General features: G+C 45.5%; 1 protein-coding gene across 5 annotated transcripts in view; it reads left to right on the forward strand.

Annotated features, from left to right (window-relative positions):
• Window positions 1–1,182: 1,182 nt before the first annotated feature.
• The window catches only part of RGS8 (regulator of G protein signaling 8), a 42,599-nt gene continuing 29,368 nt past the window's right edge, over window positions 1,183–14,413 (forward strand). For 2 of the 5 annotated variants that reach the window (XM_007989268.3, XM_007989265.3), the window contains exons 1-3: window positions 1,183–1,416; window positions 12,861–12,974; window positions 14,062–14,135. Coding sequence is in view for 1 of the 5 variants with exons in the window: in XM_007989265.3 (XP_007987456.1) it covers window positions 12,969–12,974; window positions 14,062–14,135 (80 nt within the window). In the remaining 4 variants the exon portion in view is untranslated. Of the gene's footprint in view, window positions 1,417–12,860; window positions 12,975–13,552; window positions 13,756–13,783; window positions 14,136–14,413 lie in introns of those variants that run through there. The other 3 variants (XM_037985851.2, XM_073011707.1, XM_073011706.1) reach the window with 3 other exon arrangements.

Here is a 14,413-nt window from a genome sequence, read left to right on the forward strand (position 1 = left end):
TGTTCCCTGAGGGGTCATCTCGTGGGTCAGCACTTGTTAGGACCTCTGGAGTTAGGCTTGACTGAGAACACCCAGAGTGCAGCAGGGAAGAATGGTTCCCTGGAGACCTGTGGCAGTCTTGTTCTGTGCTCCCTCTGCCTCCTGTTCCCTTCCTCCAGAGAAGGCCCTTGCTTGAGATCGCTCTTCCCCTCATTAGCTGTGCTTGTGGAGAGTTCCCCAGCTGCAGTTTCCTTTGGTCTTCTCTGTCTTCCATGGTTTGTTGATTTACTTCCCTGTCATCCTCTTTCTCTGGCTGTGGTTGTAAATAGAGCTGGTGACTGTAAGCCCCGGGCCTGTGCAGTGAACCTGCCTCATATGCATGGCAGGTCCAGGAGACCGTGGGATCCATGGGAAGGGTCACCTCTCCATTCCAAAGCTGCTCTGGGCTCTGGCCCAAGCTGTCCTGGAGGTTTTGTCCTGACTCTCCAAATGGACCTTTACAGATAGAAGCATCACATTCTCTCCATTTCTCCACGATGCTCCCTCTTGCTCCTGTTCTTGACACCATGACCCCCTGGCCACAGGATGGGCAGGTGGTCGAGGGGACAGTCAGGCTTGTTTGCAGCAGAAGGTGACAAATGACACAGAACATTTCATGCATTACACTCTTTCATGTCTTTTTTTTTTTTTTTTTTTTTGCCTCTTTGAGAAAGTTGGAGCTGTGCGTGATATAAATTGCCTTAGCCATTGCTGAAATCCTAATCAAAAGTGGCCTTGTTGGTTATGAAAGGAGAGCGACAACCTTGAAGCCAGACCAGGAATATAGGGCTTTATCTTTCCCCCTTCATCATCTCTCATAAAGCAACCACTTTCACCCTGGAATGTTTTTGAGCAAAAGCAGGTTATCTTTTCTCCCACAAACCAGTTACCCTGCTTCACTTCCTTGTGTCCCAGGTGATCTTCTCCCTCCTTCACCTCCCCCTCTGCCATCCCCTCTGAGCTCTGCCTCTCCCTGAATTCTGGAGAGCCACCAGCCCCTCGGAGGCAGCTGCCCGTGAGTGAGCTGGGAGCGGGAGAGCCACACAGGCAGTGCCATCCTGCTGGAGCCTGTGGTCCTCCCCCAACTCTGCGTGGCAGTGCGCATCATCTGTCAGAGTGCCCCTCTCCCCTCCCTCTACTTCCCCACCCCCTCCCCTGCCGCTCACTCGCTCTTTCCCTTTTCATGAGATGCAGAGCCTGGAGAGGAGCGGAGCCGGCGGGAGCAGCATGTTGCAGCCGCTATTCTAGGGGCGCTGGGTGAAGTGGGCCGCCCTCTGCCACCCTCTCCCAGGTGCCAGGAGGAGGTGGCTGACTGTCACTCAGGGCCTCACTGAACCATGCCCAGCTGGGGACCACACCAGCCACACCTTCCCAGCTGCGCTACCCACCGCCAGGCAGGTAAGAGAGAGCAGCTGCTTCCAGCAGGTCCTGAGTGGGTCCCTGGGCAGGTCAGCCCGGGCTATAAGTCTTGCTGAGAGGTGCAGGACATTGCAGGGCAGAAAAGGTTCTGGCCTCCTGTCATTGTCCCCATTTACTCTCTGACTCCTCACAGCTATTAAGCCCGCCACCCCTGCCAGGAGCAAGGGTGTAGAAATATGTGTTCTTCCCAGTTAGCAGGTGCTAAGCCTCAAATGTCCTTTTTGTTCTCCATCCTCCTTCCTCAACCCCAACTCCTCAGGTCCCCTAAAACCTACTTTCTGTTCAAAGGTGATCCTGTTTCTTCTCTCAGCTCCCTTAGGGGGCTCTGAAAATATTGTAGGTTGATATCTGGACGATAACACTGTCTCTTTATTTTTAGTTTCATTCATGTCTTTTTCTGCTGTTGTTTTAAATGGGTTGCTTGCACAGCAGTCTGGCTGCACACAGAATCTGTTTTGTTTCCAGTACATGTGCAGGTCTTTCGTGTTGCTGGTGACTAGCGTTGGTGACACATTCCGATGCAGAAGAACTCACAATCACAATGAGTTAGAGGGAGATTAAATTTGGAGGTCACCAATTTCTAAGCAGTGAGTTGAGGGCACAGTTACCTCCTACAGGGACTGAAGAGTCCATGGCATCAGCTAAATGGGTCCTTCTCAGCACTGTCTAGTTAGTGACTTTTTTTTTTTTTTGATCACTGGGAGGAGGGTTGCTCTTCTCTTTCTGTGATGTGAGTGAGTGGTGACTCAATATCAACATATTGTTGAACTACATACTGAGAACCTGGCTTGCAAGTGTTTGTAGGTCCTGACCTTGGGGTGCTTACAATCTAATGAAATAATGAAGGCAAGCTTACCCCATCCTGAAGTCTGGGTTAATTCTGGATTATATGTTCCTATAGATTTGAAGAACTTTAGAGTTTTCCTGGAAAATGAAGGAGGTGCTGCCAAGTGGGAGTGAGATAACTGTATTCATGAGATCATAGTAGTGCTTGTTTACAGTTAAAACTCTGAACATGCAACATGGTATTACACTGATGATGGCTATTATTATTTTGAGAATGAGAGTTCGGTGAGTGTTCACTCCTGTAAACTAGTCTTTATTAACTGTTTGCTCTCCCCCCATTCTTAGAGCAGGTTTCCTGAAAGAAGTGTGTGTTAGATTGGAAAGTTGATGAGTGAGTGGGGAGTAGAGCATGTAGTGTGGCTCACATCTCACCATGGCCAGGCTAAGGTAAGCCTCCCTTGGGTATCACCTCCTTTTAGCTTCTTCTTTGTTTAAAAATTTTTTCCACATAGTTTCTAACACACAAGGGGATCTGAAAACTTGCTCTTATTCTTTGTCCAGGTGAATGAAACATGCCAGTTAGGTGAAGGTCTTTCTTCCATGGGTCTGTGAACTCTGACCTGGAGAACATGGTTCCTTAGTCACAACAGCCATGCTACCACTGCTAGGGGCTCTTAGAGGACAGGGCAAGAGTGTGGATGGACAGCTGAGCCAAACCCTCATCTTTCTGTTAAGAAAACCCCTCCAAGTGTGGATCTCAGCCATGGGTCAGCAGCAGCATGAGCTGAATAGGCAGAGTTGGGGTGGAAAAAATACTGGAGGTCCTGGGTTTAAGTCTTCCTAGGACCATTAAGTGAATTACCCTAGGCCCTCCACTCAGGGCCACTGAGCAGCTTCATCTGTAAAATGAGAGCAATAACAAGTGCCTGGCTCACTTTTAAAGGAGCTTGTGAGGATCAGCTGAAAGGAATGATAGCTCCCAGTGGTCAAGATGTGCTGAACAACTTTACTAGGTGCTTGCCCTACATGATGCTGTTTAATTCTCCCAACTTCCTAGAACAAATTGAGGCTCAAGGGGGGTAAAAAAAAACTCGATGAAGTTTAGCCAAAGAAGTGAAAGCACCTGTCCTTGTATCATCATCCCCATTTCCTCTCTAACAGATTCTTCAGAACCTTTAAACCCGCCACTCTTGCCAGGAGCAAGGGTGCAGAAATTTACCTGTTCTTCCTAGTTAGCAGGTGCTAAGCCTCAAATGTCCTTTTTGTTCTCCATCTTCCTTTCTCAATCCCAACTCCAACTTGTGACTTGTGATTATAAGTAACAAAACTCACATTTGTTTAGCACAACCCCAACTTGTGACTGTGCTATACAAATGTAAGTTTTGTTACATATAATGACTTTATGGCTTTGAACAATTTTCCTGTCCATTCTATTCCAGGCTGTCTGTGCTTTCTGGTTTCTTCTTTGTCCAAACACCTACATTTCTAGAGATGTCAGAAATGCTTCCTTGCTTCCCCTCTGTGCCTGGGGGTATTTTTCATTGTCCAAGAAACATCAGCATCATCATCAGAACCTTTGCCAGTGTTCTCTGCATGGAATTTGTCAATGTTCTCTGTATGGAATTTCCCAAAGGCTTTTGAATTCATCTGTAAAAGGTTCTAGAAGGAAGAGGGTCTTGGAAAAGCTAAGTGACTTAAGGTAGATTCCTCCCAGGGCCTTGTCTCTCAAGGAAAAGTGTCAGGGGGAATTTGCTCAGCATCTCTGTGCATCACAGTGCACTCACCCACACAGCCCTCGTCCCTCCTCCCGCCCCCAGCACAGACATTAACGTGCACCAGCACATGCCCGCAAGCAAGGCATCTCACTGAGTGCTCTCAGTTCTCAGTTCTCTGAATTTCGGAGCAGATACCAGTGGGAGAACTGTTCCCAGAGTCCCAGGCTCCACTCCACTATTCCCTGCTCCTGTTGCTGTGGCTTAACCCCACTCCTGGGTCTGATGGCTGTGGATTCTCCTTGCTGTGTGATTCTAGGTGTCTGGCTAGAATGGAGCTGGGAGGGAGGACATGAAAGCCATTGCCTGAAGTCATTAAAAATGGAGGATTAGAAAGAGCTTATTTTATATTCAGAGGAGGGGGAGAATGCTGAAGCTGCTCTCTGCCCACAGCTGTAGACTCTGATGGCAAACGGTAAAGCTTTTGTTACTATCTGAGAAGGGGAAGAGATTGATAACCAGCACCCTGGCACTGACAGATAGGAGGGAAAGCCACATTTCAGCTGTGGCAGGGCTTCATGCTTGCCTCTCAGCTCCATGGCTTTGAAAACTACATCCCTCTGCTTCTCCACCTTTGGCCCTGCTGTCCTGTCCATGCAGCTTCCACACCTCTCCCCACTGGATGTGGGGCTTCTGCCTTCTCTAACTCTGATTTTCTCCCTGTGACTTAATGTTTTTGTAAGCCTAAGTGATTTACATCCAATGTTTACTTATATATTTCACTGAATTCTTGCAGTAACACAGGAAGTGGGCATTGCCTTAGTAATTCTGATTTCAGAGATGAGAAGGCAAGGTCCTAAGCCAAGGAGAACCTGCCATACAGGGCAGAGTTGGAGCTTGAACCCTTGTTGCTGACCCTGGAGCCTGTGCCACACTGTGACTCCACGCTGTCTCTGTTGGCCAGCATCCTACACCAAACATAGTTTCCTCACCTACCTGCTGGGGGGCTTATGTCAGCTCAACATACATTAACTGAGCCTTTTCCTGTTGCCAGGGACTGTGCTACATTTTGGAGGTGTAGAGATGAAAAATACATTTTTTACCTAGGCAATGTACGTAGGGAATATAATGTACCCATGCCTGGGACCTTGCTTGGCACATAGGAGACACTTAAATGTTAGTCAGATGACTAAATGAGTGAATGAATGAATGAACCCATGCTCCCTGCCCTTGATGAACTTAGGGTCTGGTTAGGGGAAGACAGTTGCAGGTACCTGGCTATGCCAGGTGCTGACATAGAGAAGTGTGCCTGGAAGCCGTAGGAGCACAGAGGGCACTTCCTGAACTTAGGTGTTCAGGTGAGGCTTTTGGAGGAGTCATCCTGAAGTGCAGCTTAAGGATGAGCAGGACTCAGATCAAGGACATTCTGGGCAGAGGAAATGAAACAAAGGAGGCCCAAAGCCATGGAACCCTGTGATGTGTGCTCATGATTGCGGAAAGTGTAGAGTTGTTGGGGCCTGAAGGACAAGCCAGGCGAGTGGTGGGTGACTCTCAAGGTAGCCAGACCTTGGGGAGTTTGTGTGTCAGGATCCTTCTTAAGCTGGAACTTTACCCCTAGAGTAGGAGGGCTTAAAGATTTTGAGAAGAAGGAAATGCAGTCATGTTTGTGACTAACCAGGTGATTATGGCTGCAGATTGGAGCTGAATTTAAGAAAATAAGCTGTCTCATGGAGACCAGAGACTGTGAGGACACGAACCAGGACCATGAGGACATGAGCCAGAGCAGTGGTAGTGGGGATGGAGGGAAGGAGACAGATTTGAAAACTATGAAAGATTTAATCAGTATGATTTGGTAATTGGTTGTCGACAGGAGATGAGAGAAAGGGAGTTGCCTGTAATTACTTTCCTATTTCTGGTTTGAGTTACTCAGTGGATGGTGGTGCCAGAAACTGAGATCAGCAATTCCAGAGGAAGCCAAGGTTTGTATGTGTGTGTAGGGGGTGCGGGTGGGGTGGGAGGTGGGCGTGGTGAGGGTGGCAGATAAAATGGGCCAAGAAAAGATGGAAATATGATGTGTCCATTATTTAGATATACTTGCAGTTGTTGGGCCTGTAGGATATCTGAGGGGTACGTTCAGCATCCCAAGGGCTATCTGAGTCTACATGACTGGGAGCTATTGGTGTCTACATGTTGGGAGAGGTGCTAGAGTTGGAGAAAAATATTTAGAAATGGTCAATATACCCAATGTAGTTAGGACTATGGGCAAGGATGAGATTGCCCAAGTAGCAGGCAAAGTGAGAGGAGCAGGAAGCTAAAATTAGAGAGGAAGGAAAATAACGGTGTTTATGGAGTGGACAGAGGAGGAGTAGGAGGAGCCAGCAAAGGAGACCAAGGGGATGGGCAGCCAGGGGAGTGTAATGTTGGGAAGTCAAAGGAGAGAGGTGCAAAAAATGAATGGCCACCATGGCAAAGGCAGCAAAGAGGTTCATAAAGACAAGTACTGGAACATTTCCACTGGACCTCACAGTATGGAAGCTATATTTTAGGGCAATGGTGGGAATGGAAGCCAAATGGCAAAAGGAGCTAGGAGGGATAGGAAGTGAGGAAGCAGAGGAGACTCTTTCAAGCAGTTTTGCTGATAAAAGGAGAAACATCCAACGTGTTTCCCAAAGGGAATTGTTTTTTTAATAGAAGAGATGAACATTGTTATTGTTAAGTGCAGAATAACATGTGAGAAAGAGAAAATAAAGATAGAGAGTTCATAAAGCAGGGTCCATGGGAAAGGATAAGCGGAAGGCCACAGGAGGAAGGATTCTCCTTAAATAGACATATTTGAGAGCAGCTGGAAGTGGGTCAGAGTGTGTGTAACATGGATAGATTAGTAAGGGTTAGGAAGCAAAACGAGGTCCAGGTATTTCATACCCGAGGCCTTGATGATCTTGATGGGACAAGGAGATCAGGTTGTGAGGGTGTGAAGAGTTGTGTGTGTTGCATGAGCTCTCTCTCTCCACTCTACCTTCTTGCCCTTCAGCTGCCCTCACAGAAACTAGTTGGTCACTATAAAGGTCATTTGTAAAACCGGAGTTCAGTGTTTAAGGTTGCTATCATAGTAGGAACAGAGAAGGGCTGGGGAGGTGAGCAAACAGGCCATCATTTGTCTCCTTGTCCAGTATTAACATATGGCCCTGGATTCTGCATGTGTAGATAGGCAGCTCAGCAGTGGGAATAAAGGATGTGGCTGGATTCCACCCGGGAACTCTGAGTCGGAGTCCTGGCCATGCCTCTAAGAAATGCGACATTGGACAAAGTCTTCAAAGTTTAGTTTCTGTAGGTGATGTCTAGGAGCTATACCCACTCTAAACCTCTGTGAATTTTAGCGCCTGCTCCTTAGGCATAAAATAATAGATTTTTCTTAAAATAGATTTATTCAAGGTGAGAAAAACTTACAGTGGAAAATGTACAGAAAATCAAGTTCCATTCAAATAGTCTCCTCCTTCTGTATTTCAGTATTGTTGCACTTTACTGGCTTATAAACCGAAGCTACACATTCTAGGCACAATTTCAAATATACACATGTCAGGAGAACAGAACAGTGAGTCCCTGGGTGGTAGTACCTACCACCCAGCCTCCCACCCAAGATGATGTTGAAGTAGTTCACTGATGGCATATCATTTCAACTATAATATTTCAGAGTATACCTCTAAAAGATAAGGTCTCTTAAAAAAACCTCAATATCAAAATTGCACTAAAAATTAACAATAATATCTTAATACCATTAAATATCCAATCAGTGTTTAGATTTTCTCAACTGCACTGAATTATTTTTAAAATTTTACATTTGAATCAGGGTTTAACACAAAGTCCATGTATTACATTTGGCTGAGGTGTTTCTTAAGCTTTATTTTTAAACCCGATGGCCATTGTCTGTGAGGGAGCACTGTGTAATCCTCTAACGTCTCCTGATGTTGTTTCATTTTCCTTGCTGTTGCTATACCATTTCATTTCAGGAGACATAAGGAAGAATTGCAGGGTTAGATACCAAAGCCTCCAAAATTTAACTTTGAAATTTCTTTCTAGACACACTTAGAAGGGGGAGTATAAAGATAGTGAATAAAGAAAAGAGGCTGGCAAGAGGAAAACCCTGCAGTGAGCAGTGAGGAGACAATGAATGCTCAAGAGGAACAAAAGGAAATGAGAAAGGTAACACAGACTTACGTAACCCCCAGCCATTGAGCAGCTCAAGAATCATTACAGATGTGCTATCTTATACATTTTTGTCTCACCTTGGTGAGCAGGTGGCAAAAAATGAATCTTTAAATAATGACATTCTATTTATATAGCACCTTTCCCCAAACAGCTTATTAAATAGCTGAACAGACATCTAAGTAATCCTCTACGTAAAATGAGGAAGTACCAGGAAATTTAATTCCCATTTTACAGATGATAAAATATAGTTGAAAAGACTACGAATAATGATAAAAGTGGCTCACACAGAACAGCTATTTGACATTTGTCAAGAATTGTGGTGAAGACTCCATTACATTATCATATTCAATCCTTATAACAAGACTATGACATTGCTATTGTTATTATCTTCATTTTACCCACGATAAAAATGATACTCAGAGAGGGCGAGTAGTTTGCCCACAATTCTGGATCTGCCCTTAATCTGGAAAATTATGGAGTTGGGGTTGAAGCTCAGGGCTGTCAAATCCACCATACTTTCTTTTCCAGTCAGTCTACTCTGCAGTAAATCAGGAATCTCTTTTTTTTTTTTTTTTTTTTCATCTCCTTGCTCACTGGCAAAATCCCATTTAAAGGGAAGCCAAAATCATCTTCAAATATAATAATAGGGTGTGATGTACTGGAATTTACGGGGCATTTCCCCCCCACACTTTCTCATTTCTTTGCATATAATCACCCTGAAAAATAGACTGGGCAGGTGTGTTAATTTGTGTTTTACAGATGAGGAAATTGAAGTTGAAATGTCTTGGTGATGTTAGTTGGTGATCACAGAGCTAGTAGAAGTAGTTAGTGTCATGGAGCTAGTTAATAGCAGAGTTAGTACCAAAGGCCCTTTCTTCTGATTCCAAATCCTGTACTTCTTGGTTTTCTTTGCAAACCTCATGGGCACACAGCTTTAACTGCTGACTTTTCTCCATGTCCCCTCTGATGTTCCTTATGAGGAGCTGAGCAGCATTATTACAAATTAAATATGTGGATGCTTGAACTGATGAACAGGAAATGAGGCTGCTAATGCTCAGAGGAATGAGATCGAGATGCATTTTTTAAAGTAGAATTTTGGGCCAAGTGGCCTCCTTCTGTCCTGCCCTTCCCTGTGTCCTTCCGGTCTCCATGGAAACCCTAAATCAATGCAGCATATGTTGATTCATGTTTCTACTGTTACTAGGAAGCTACGAGGTGGAAATTGCTTTTAAAAGATTTACGGAAGAGCTTTAGCATGCTGACCAGAATTCAAATCTAATATCCAAATGACTGTTTTATTAAAAGCTTTAAATGCGGTATTATCCTAGGTGGTATGTTGGTTAGATAAACACACAGGGGCATTTGGCAATAAACCTCCTCTTCCACTCTCGTGGCTTTTTAAAATATTATATTGCAGATTTAAGCTCCCTTTATCTTCAATTTAATTACATTCTCATGGCCTGTGTGACAATGCCAGGTGCTCCTTCTGCTCTTGATGAATTCCACCCTGCTCTGACCCGGCTATTGGGTTAGTTTGCAAATGCCTTACATACCTGTGCAGCTGACCCTGAGTGTCATTAGCATTCTGTTGACTTCAGTCTTGACCAGAAGGCTGCAGAAGTCTAACGTGTTTCTGCCATAAAGAATCCTTGTGATTTTTCAGATTTTGTTCATGAACTCGAAATCAAATTTAGCCGACATTTACTCAACACCTGCTCTCTGCAAGGCAATGAGAATTAATAGTAAGGGCAGTAAGTAAAAGAGTCTGTCTTTTTGGAGCACACAGTCAATTGAGAAGATCATAAAACATAAATCTCAAGAATAAACTATGCCTGTGATGTGGGCTGTCAGAGAGCCTTACAGCAAGGTGGTGCTATTGGGATGGAGGGGGTTCCTTCTGATTGGGAGAATTCTGAAAAAGGTTTGGAAAGGAGAATTTTTAGCTTGAAGTAATAGGTTTAGGGAAGAAGCTGAGAGTTAACAGGCAGATCAAGGGTGAGGACATTCTGGGCAGAAGGGACAGCAGAGGAATCATGTGTATGTGTGGGATAGAAAACTGGGATAAGCAAACGGGACAAACTCATTGTCAGGCAGGACAAGGAGTCATTTGGATATTAGATTTGGGGCCCATCAAAGATGATTGCACAGATGATCCACTTTATGGTATCTGTTCAGTGGTACTCCAGCAGTAGTGTAGTGGGCAAGGTTTGTGGGCAGACAGAGAAAGAAATGACGGCAGGGAGATCAGTTATTTAAGAGAGGGCAGGGGATTGTGCAGGTGCTGGGGGTTGAATAACCTCTCATATGTCAACATCAATGGATGGGAGGGAATGAAGTTGAGAAATATTTCAAAAATATGACAAGATTTAAAAACCAATTTAGGAAGGGGAATGGAGAAAAAGAAGGCAGAAATGTCTGTACTTGTTGGGGTTAGGGTTACGGTTAGGGTCCCTTGTGGGACTTGGGCAGAGTAATGTCACAAGCAAACACAGGGAGCCCAGCAGGAAAGGAGGATGTGGGAAGGTAGTTGTTTAGAGACAGTACGGCATGCAGGGTCTATTTAGAGCCAGTATAGCGTGCAGGGTCTGAGATGTGAGGAGCTGTCCAGCAAACCTCTGGAAAAGCAGCCTAGAGCTGAAGAGGCAAGATTGAAGCATGATTCTGGAGAGGAGTGGTGGGTGCCTGGAGAGGGCAGGGCTTCCCAAGGCAAGTGAGTATAGACTGGGAAGTGCAGAGGGGGGCAGGACAGCCCAGAGGCAGGAGCGGGGCTTGCAATCACTGTGTTCCTGTAAGAGACGTGAGTTGTGGCCAGTTGAGATGTCCTGTGCCAACTCCAGCTAGCAAGTCAGGAGCAGTAGCCAGAAAAGAACCCAGAGCTCTACATTCCTGGGGCAGAGCGCTAAGCCTGGGGACTACAGAGTCCAAGGTGATGAATTCCTTTCTCACGAGCACTTAACCCTGCTTGCCTTTTCTGTTTATTTATTTCAGGAAAGAAGACAATGCTAGAATGCTTAACTTTAGGTTCAGCTTAATTCTCCTTGAAATTATGCACTGGCCTCTTTGGAAGATTATGCTGGTGTCCTCTTGTGAGAGGGGCCTGCGCTAGGTCTGTGCTTCTCAAACTGTGGTCCTCTGTGATTACTCCTTGGCATTTAGGAGTGTTTTGGTTAGAAAAAAAAAAAGTTTGGACTAGTTTGAATGTTCTGTTTCCTTGTATTATTCATGTCCACACACTTTTTTTCCTTCTGCTCTTTATAGTCCTGTTACTTCTTTTACATTTTTCTTGTTTACTATAGCTCTTTTTAAACATTGGACTTATTGACTTCCTATGACTATATTATTTCTCCAAAGGCTAATTGAAGATTCTGATGCCTGGTTAATATTGATTAGCTTCCACTTGTGACTCAGGCCCATTTGCAGCCCTGCTCTCTTTCCTCAGGGCCTTTACCCCCTGGATAGTGGCCTGGGCAGTAAGAGATTTGGAGGAGACCTTTGTTCTACTGTTTTAGTGCTGGTAGGAAGTGTCCTATGATGGCACTACGTTTGTGTTAAAGTGAGGAGCAGAGCAGAGGCTGGAAGCATCAGGTTTGGTGCTAGATACTAGCTCTGCCACTTTTAAATGACATGTCTCTGTTTCTCCATCTGTAAAAGAGGGGTGATAAAGGTGTTGGCTTTGTAAATTTGTTCTGAAAATTAAATAGATAACTCAAAGCAATGTTTGGCATAGTGTCTGGCACATACTAACTGCTCATTAAACATTAGCTATGTGGATTCACCTTATTCTAGAAACATACCTTGAATTAGGGGAGTGCTTATCAATGGGCTTTTATTCATCAGTTTATCTGTGTACCAGTTTCTTAGGGTGCAGCGTACCAAGAAAATGTCCAGAAATGAAGGGTTCTCTTTCTGCTGAAGTTCTAAACCCCAATTAGCAACAGGGTTCAAGAAAGGGGTAATAAGAAATGAGAAACTTTTCTTTTGCCTCTCATTTTATAACACAAAGTTCCCTTTCTTTAATAGAGGGGCACTGTGGACGATATCAGAAAGAGACAATGAGTCACTGTGGAGGCAGCATCAGAATTTTTATTTCATCTTATCATCAGGCAGTGAGCAGTTGCAGCAGAATCATTTCACTGAGAGAATTCAGGTTATGCACCAATAGATCTGCCCAGAAAGACTGGGTCCTGGTATGATACAGTAGAAAGAGCTCTGCTGTTAGAGTCATGAGGCTCCATTTCTGGTCCTTGTGCCTCCTCTGGTACGTTGCGTCACTTTGATAAAGGTACATCACCTTTTCTGGCCTCGGTTTTTTCATCTGTAACATGGGAATAATAATAATACCCTCTGTGACGATGGCATAGGATTGTTGAGTGACAATACATGAAAATGCTTTATACATTTAAAAAGGATGAAAAAATGGAATTCATTTCCATTATGATAAAGCCATCACTTTCTGTTGAGATTTCTGCTGCCTTCTGGGTTTCAGAAATGGTTTGCAGCTAAGGCTATGTGTCTTTAGAGCTAGTTCCTGAGAGGGAGTATAGACTCAGCCTTAGGGACCTAGAGCATAATGAGAAGACAAGCTTTCTCCCAGGGCAGCGGTTTGCAAACTTTAGCATGCATCAGAGTCACCTGGAAGGCTGATTACTGTCCCCAGAGTTTCTGATTCTGTAGGTCTAGGGGTGGGGCCTGAACATTTGCATTTCTGATACTTCTCAGGTGATGCTGACGCTGCTGGTCCAGGGACCATGCTTGGAGACCCACTACACTAGGGCAAGCAGGAAGAGAGTCCTCCTTCTGGAACTGAAGAAGGCAGCGTGAAGACCCATGTGGGTAAGGAGGTTTGGAAGAAAAAAAAAATGGAAAAGACAGAAAAATAGGGATCATGTGTAGATCGGGCAGAACAAAGGAGAAAGTCTCACTCCATAACAAATGCAAGTAGGGGGAAGTTGCTAGGTGATGGATGAGGGAGAGAGGTGAGTTTCTACTGTAGGAAAAACCAGGTGAGAGGCAGGAGCATAGAGTTGGAAATATGCATGTTTGGGAAGGCAGAGGAGGTGGAAATTTCTCATTAAGAAGTAGGGAGTGGTGTGGTTGGTGCTGGTTAGGATGGGAGTGGAGATGAGCTGGGGGAGAAATGCCTCTGTAGAGTAAGGGGCACAGCTGAGATGTGGCAGAGAGGGTGATTTCAGGGCTGTGTGGTTTGGCTTGGTAGTGCAGCACAATAGAAATTTGGAGAAAGGGGGTGGAATTTAGATGTGTGACCTGCCCTGTAGCTTTCTTGCTCTCTGCATTTATCACATCACATCACACCCAGCAAGACAGCCCCCCTCCTCCTGACTCATTAGGAGATTTGATTTGGAGTGGCTCCTGCTGTCAGCAGCTGTCTGGGGCAAGATCTTTACGCTCTCCACTGCCAGTGCAGCAGCCAACCTTCAGCCAGCAGCAGGGCTCATTAGAAGAGGGCCCCCTGGACACTTGATTTTCAGCTCACTGGTGACTGGAAAGAGTTAATACCTATTCTTTGCTGCCCCCCGCACAGCCTCTGGGTGCAGAGGGAGGCAGCTGTGGGCTGTGGGGACTTCTCCCTGAGCTGCAGCCAGAGGAGCTTCAGGTTAGTGAGGCTGAGCTCGGCTCAGGGGCACTTTCTGCATCCTGCCAATGAGGATGGGCGTGCAGACCGTGCCCGGGAGCTGAGCCGCCGCCCGCTGGGTGTAGGCTGCTTCAGTATTTACTGGATGTGACAAGCAGAGAGAAGAGCTTTCAGCGGGGCCGCTTGCTGCCTGGCTCAAGTGGTGGGAGGTGTGTTGTGCATGCCTGTGTGTGTATATGTGTGTGTGCGTGCCTATGTGTTCATGCACACATGCCCTTCACTCGCCGAGGATTTGACTGCTAAAAGAAAGATCTACTTTTTCCCCAGAGCGCCTTAACCCGCAGCCTCTCTGACCACCCAGTTAGCAAAGACCCTGAGGCCATGAGGACTGGCCAAAGACAGTGAGTATTGCCTTTGCTTTTCTCTTTCTTCTCCGGGATGTCTGTGTGCACCGATTGCATTATCCATATTTAATTAACTTGCCTCTTCATGCATATTGATTGCTTTCTTCCCGCAGAGGCTCTAGTTTCTCTCCCCCTCTTTATAAATCTTTGCTCTTTGCTTTTAACCTTTGTTTTTTCTTGAGTATCCTCTCTTCCCATTATGTCTCGTCCTGTCTGCCCCAGACGCACCTGTGACTTGATGCCCATCTATGAGGGCACATGCACTGTGCGGGCAA

This window comes from Chlorocebus sabaeus, chromosome 25 (assembly GCF_047675955.1).
Source record: "Chlorocebus sabaeus isolate Y175 chromosome 25, mChlSab1.0.hap1, whole genome shotgun sequence".
In the NCBI taxonomy this organism is placed as follows: Eukaryota; Metazoa; Chordata; class Mammalia; order Primates; family Cercopithecidae; genus Chlorocebus; species Chlorocebus sabaeus.